At 29.0% G+C, this 6,059-nt stretch overlaps 1 protein-coding gene across 2 annotated transcripts in view; it reads left to right on the top strand.

Moving 5' to 3' along the window:
* Positions 1–2,148: 2,148 nt before the first annotated feature.
* The window catches only part of LOC132299438 (protein unc-13 homolog), a 37,358-nt gene continuing 33,447 nt past the window's right edge, over positions 2,149–6,059 (top strand). The window contains exons 1-5 of one of the 2 annotated variants that reach the window (XM_059796045.1): positions 2,149–2,315; positions 3,158–3,282; positions 3,379–3,554; positions 3,644–3,708; positions 4,061–4,403. In XM_059796045.1, coding sequence (XP_059652028.1) covers positions 3,275–3,282; positions 3,379–3,554; positions 3,644–3,708; positions 4,061–4,403 — 592 coding nt within the window. In that variant the 5' untranslated portion in view covers positions 2,149–2,315; positions 3,158–3,274. The remainder of the gene's footprint in view (positions 2,316–3,157; positions 3,283–3,378; positions 3,555–3,643; positions 3,709–4,060; positions 4,404–6,059) is intronic. The other variant, XM_059796046.1, reaches the window with a different exon arrangement.

The following is a 6,059-nucleotide window of genomic DNA, read 5'->3' as shown; positions in this document are numbered from 1 at the left end:
AATAGTTAATCTGTGTTAGAGTATTATAGAAACTCTTTTAAAATTTCTTTTTTGTATCTATTAATAAATAATTTTTATATTAATAGTACTTCTCTAATTAGATTTCTTTTATTAAAAAACTCATAATAAATAGAGAAATAGGTAATTTGTTAAAGAGTTTTATGGAAACTCTTTAAATATATCTTTGTCTGATGTGATAGAGTTTTATTGAAAATAAAATAAGTAATTTGAGATAGAGTAAAATAGGTTATTTCTAATTTTATTAGGTAGATTTTAGAGTTTTTTTTTTATTTTTTTTTTATTTTTAAGAAACTCATAATAAAAGCTAATTTTTGGTAGAGTTTTAGAAAAAATATTTTATTTTATATATTAATTAATAAATATTTTTTATATTAATAATTATTGCCTAATTATATTTTCTTTTATTAAAAATTAATAATAATAAATAGATAATTAGGTTAATTTTAATTTTATTAGTTAGATTTTAGAGTTTTATGGAGTTTTTTTTTTTTATATATAAACTATTTTTATTAAAAAAACTCATAATAAATAGATAAATAGGTAATTTGTGTTAGAGTTATATATAAACTCTTTTAAAACCTCTTTTTATATCGATTAATAAATAATAATTTATATTAATAATACTTGTCTAATTAGGACTCATAATAAATATATAAATATGTAATTTGTGTTAGAGTTTTATAGAAACTCTTTAAATATATATTTGTTTACTGTGATAGAGTTTTATTGAAAATAAAATAGGTAATTTATGATAGAGTTTTATATAAATTATTTTATTTTTTTATAAATATAGCATTGTCTAATTAAATTTAATTTTATTAAGAAACTCATAATAAAAGCTAATTTGTGGTAGAGTTTTAGAAAATTTATTTATTTTATATATCAATTAATAAATATTTTTTATATTAATAATTCTTGTCTAATTAGATTTTCTTTTATTAAAAAATTCATAATAATAAATAGATAAATAAGTTAATTTAAATTTTATTAGTTAGATTTTAGAGTTTTATAGTTTTTTTTCATGTCAATTAATAAATATTTTTTTATGCAAATAAATAAATACCGAAACTTTTTGCACTTTTATACAATTAATAATTGTATAGATAAAAACTCTTTTTATATCAATTAATAAGTATTTTTTTATATAAGGAAATAAATACTAAAACTCTTTGGCAGAGCTTTATATTTTACTCTAAAATTCTGGATTTATAGAATTCTCAATTTTTGTACCCCTTCCTCCTTCCTCCATATCTCTATTTATAGGCTTCTTAAATTAATAGGATGATGACACGTGTCATCTCCTGATAATTACATAATCATAACTCGGCCGGACGGTTATATTGTGATAATTATCTATAAAAAATAACTATTTTTTTTATATCTATTTTATAATATAAATAAATAAATACTGAAATACTGAAACTCTTTGTATATTTAATAATAGTATAGATATAGATATAGATATAATCACATCATTTATCATTCTTCATTTCACCATGCACAGAATAAATTATGACTTTTTTTTAAAAAAAAGAAGAGTAATGCTCAAGTAAACTTACGAGTAAAGTCACAAGTTCTCCATATTTAACCAATCAATTGGTATAATTTTTTAAGACATGTTGAAAGTTTAAATGAAATATTTAATATATTTTTTAATTAAATTGAAAACTCTTGTGAAACCGGGTGAACCCAGTCTAGATGGAGTATTGTGATTTTATATTTTCACTTTTAGTTAATTGTATTTAGAGTATTTTTTATTTTAATTTGGAGTTTTATTTTTTTAAAATTTGTTACATGTAATTCATTTTCATTAGAAAAATTACATAAAGAAACCTTAAAAGAGATAACACAATTATATAAGGGCATAATAACTTTCTCTGCTTAAAATTTTGACCTCTTTTAAAAGTGTCCTAAAATTTTATCAAACAAATTTATTTTAAAAAATCATTTACTATGTTCTGCATTCAGCGTTGAATTAAGAAATCAAACATCCCCTTAACTTTATTTATAATATACTAATTTTTTTTTCATAATTAAGGGGATAAAAATTAGGGGTTACTGTATATGATACAAATATTTATGGTGAAGGGTATTTTTCGAAATTACCCCGAAAGAGAGAGAGCTGCGACGTACAAATCACACCGACTCCGACGTCTCTCTCGTTCTCTGACTTTCGCTTATCCGCCGAGTTCAAATTACATCACTGGCCTTCCCCAAATCACTGTCTCTTCTCTCTCTCTACATGCGAAGACTAGAGAGAGAAAGCGAGTTCAAACAGGAAGTTTCGCTCAAAGGTACCCGACATCTTAAAAAATGGTGGATTGAGCTCAATTCATTTCAATTTTAATCTCATTCCCTTCCAATTCCACTGTCAGATCGATTGTTTTCGTGTCCATTGACTGTTTTTGAAGTGCATTTGACCAGTTTTGTTATACAAAAAATGCATACTGAATTTCACACATTCGAGTTAATTTAGATGCAATTTGATGGGTTGTTTGTTAAATCTAGTGATAGTTTAAGCTTTTAATTGAAGTGCTTGTATCTGATTTATCGTTGCAATTTCAAGATTAAGTGGTTGATAAAATTTAGTTTTTTTTTTTTTCGGTAATTAATAAAATTTAGTTCGTTTTACAGTATCTTCAAGTCTTGGATTAATCTTATTTACATTTCATTATACGATCTGTTTGGCTGCCAAGAAAATTGAGATAATAAAAGAACGTAAGGGTTAAAATCTTGGGATCTTGTGTTGATTTGGCTGCTGGGAGAGTAAAAGGCTAGCTTCAAATAAGGTAAATGTTTTGGAATGACTCATTCAAGTGGGTGTTTTTTGCTTGGTCAGCTTCCAGTCAATGCAAAATTTGAGACATGGTATTTCACTCTTTTTTTCCTTCCATATTTATTTTCCCGGCAACCAAACAAATTATGCTTTGCTTTCAATTTACTACCTGTTTTACTTGATTTTTGGAGTTAATGGAGATTACAAGCTAAATTTTAATTATTTTTTGTGAAGTTCCATTTAATCTAATGCTGTTGATTAATGTGTCTTCAGTGATTGGTGTCATAATTAATAACATTATCAATGAACACCATATATTTTTACTATAAATTATAGTGTTATTTTTTTTTTTGCTTTCAGGTAGAGAAGCAAGCATTGTTGCAGAAATTGTTGTTGAAGTTTCTGGGACCTGATGAGTACCTGACCTTTGATTATTGTAAAATAGTTCATCGCTTATTTCTGAAGCCTTTGATTACCATGGAAGAGTATGGAATTATTTGTAATCCATCCCCTTACTGTATCTTCAGTATAAAAAAATGGTTGAGTTCCTTATCTGTTATTATTATTTTTTATGAATTCAGGGAAAATGCTGACGAGCTTCTTCAAAGATATAGGCGGGACAGGCAGATACTTCTTGATTTCATACTCTCTGGTAGCTTAATTAAGAAAGTTGTAATGCCTCCGGGTGCAGTATCATTAGATGATGTGGATCTAGATCAAGTTAGTGTCGATTATGTTCTCAGTTGTACTAAGAAAGGTTGTTAGATATGTTTTTATATGTGGTACTAGCTGATATACAATTAAAAAATAATAATTCTTCTTTCTAATAGGTCTTTCTAAATGCAGGTGGAATGCTTGAACTCTCTGAAGCCATTAGAGATTATCATGATAACACTGGATTCCCGCATATGGTAAGATTGGATATGCTATAATTTCATGTTATACCAAATTTTTTTTTTTCTTTGGGAAGTTATAATTTCATTTTATACTTCATTGTGTTAGTTTGAACTTTTGGAGTTCCTGCCATGAAATTATATAACCTTTTGCATAATTTTAGTATAATATTACCCCATTGCCTGTTTAATTTAGTGCGCATGGTATATTAGCAGCTTTTTCTACATTTTTGCATCTGGTCCTACTTTCCTTGGCATTTTTTCTTTCTTTCTTTCTTTATTTTTAAAAATGCTTCTAGTTTTTGAAAGTCCATCCAATGTATTTACTATTTAGTAATTCCTTCTCCTTTTTTTTTTTTTTTGTTCCCAGAATAATACAGGTTCTACCGACGAATTCTTTTTGGTTACAAATCCTGAATCTTCAGGTTCACCTCCAAAAAGGGCACCGCCTGTCCCTGTCTTCACACCATTGTCTGTCCCTGTCTTCACACCATCACCTGTCCCTTCCTTAATGCAATCATCCATTGAGTCCAATGACTCAAACCTATCAAAATCACAGTCCCTGAATTCCAGACAAGTTCAAGAATTATCTGTTGATGATATTGATGATTTTGAGGATGATGATTTCGATGAAGCTGATAGTCGAAGGATTTCAAGGCGAATTCCAAATGATGCCAGTGATCTTCTGGTGCATCTGCCTTCATTTGCAACAGGTAAAAATGGTAAAGCAATATTGTAGGCTCTTATAAACATATGGTGTTGTGCTATTGTTATGTCCTCTATAATACAGCTGTCTGGATGCAGTCAATTTCTCTTATATGTAGTTCTCACAATGATATTTCGGCACATCACTTTCTCCACCAAGAAGTTTTAACACAATAGTCAGAAACTTAGATTATATGAATATTATAATGTTTATGAGTGGATGAGGATTGGCCTTGGCTTAACGCTTGACGTTGCGGAAAGCGATAAAATTGTTCACAAGGAACAGGGTTACTTTGAATCCACAAAGTAGGGTAACTTTGAATCCACAAAGTTGAATAAGAATTGCAAAGCAATCTTAAATATTATTAATCAAAAGTTAAATTTTGCTCTTGCAGTACATATATATTTATAATAGAGAAAACCTAATGGTAGAAGAAAACTAAAAACATAAGGAAACTAATACTAGAAATGAGCCTAAAAATAATTTTTCTCTAAAAATTATGAAAAAAAATAGAAAACGAAACCTAATCAATAAAAACCACTAAATATAAAATATCAGAGCTTTCCGACTTCGTTAAGGCCTCGAACAAAAATCCTGAAATAATCAACAGGTTTCCTATAACACAATAAAATGCGATTTCAGAGTCCTAAACGAAGGTTTTCAGCCGAAAACTAACATGGCCCATAAGCTAAAGGTAGTGGGTTTTTCTCAATGCATCGTTTCCACCCAAAAAACACCCCATTCTGGTAAAAAACGGACTTGTAGAACTGTTCGGAATTCTATCCAACATCAGTCCCCTCCACTTCAAAAAAAACTCAGTACTCGAGTTTGGCTGTGAATAACATGAAGTCTTGCCTACGACAACAACATACAGATCGTTGGCGCGAGAACTTCCGAAACACGACACCAAAATATCTTCATTGGCATCTTTTGGAATTAAAACTTCTTCACTTACAGTTTGCTCAAATATTGATACTTCACCAATTTGAAGTCTGAATTCTTCCATACCATCTTGGACATCTGATTTGGAAAAATCATTAACCCGCTGATCATCTATTAATTCTTATTGCTCAATTTTAGTATCGAACATCTTGTCACCATATTCTTCTTTTAACATGCTAAAGTCCTTTTCTGCATCTACCAACTCGTGCAAAGGAATTAATGTTTTCACATCCTTTACTTCATCTTCTTTAACTACAATAGGTGAATCAATATAATTTTTCTCTCGATCAACCTCAATAATGTCAGTCGTTGCCTCAACAAAATTAGTATTATCCTTGGTGCCACTATCTTCTTTGTGAATCTCCTTTGTAGACTTTTTGACAGATGGACTCTCTTTCCAACAATTCCGATATTTTTGTTACATTATCTCCTCATAATTTGGTGGTAGAAATTTAGCCATGAACATCCGTTTCATCTTGTACCACGACCGAACAGGTTGTGATCCTTGCCTCCTTCGATGAAACTGTATCTGTTCCCACCAAGCTGAAGCACACCCTTTAAGCTTGAAGGCAACAAGCGGAACTTGTTTGTTTTCAGGTACATCAAAATACTCAAAAAATTCTTCAATTTCTTCAAGCCAGTCCAAGATATCTTCAATAATAATACTTCCATTGAAAGTAAGTAGATCAAGTTTTACCTGAAATTCACGATTGTTGCGTCT

The sequence above is a fragment of the Cornus florida genome, unplaced genomic scaffold (assembly GCF_030987335.1).
Source record: "Cornus florida cultivar Cherokee Brave unplaced genomic scaffold, ASM3098733v1 CherokeeBrave_3.0.0_Hap2_Chr03, whole genome shotgun sequence".
NCBI lineage: Eukaryota > Viridiplantae > Streptophyta > Magnoliopsida > Cornales > Cornaceae > Cornus > Cornus florida.
Note: the sequence above shows the minus strand (reverse complement) of the source record. Positions and strands in the feature narration are given on the sequence as shown.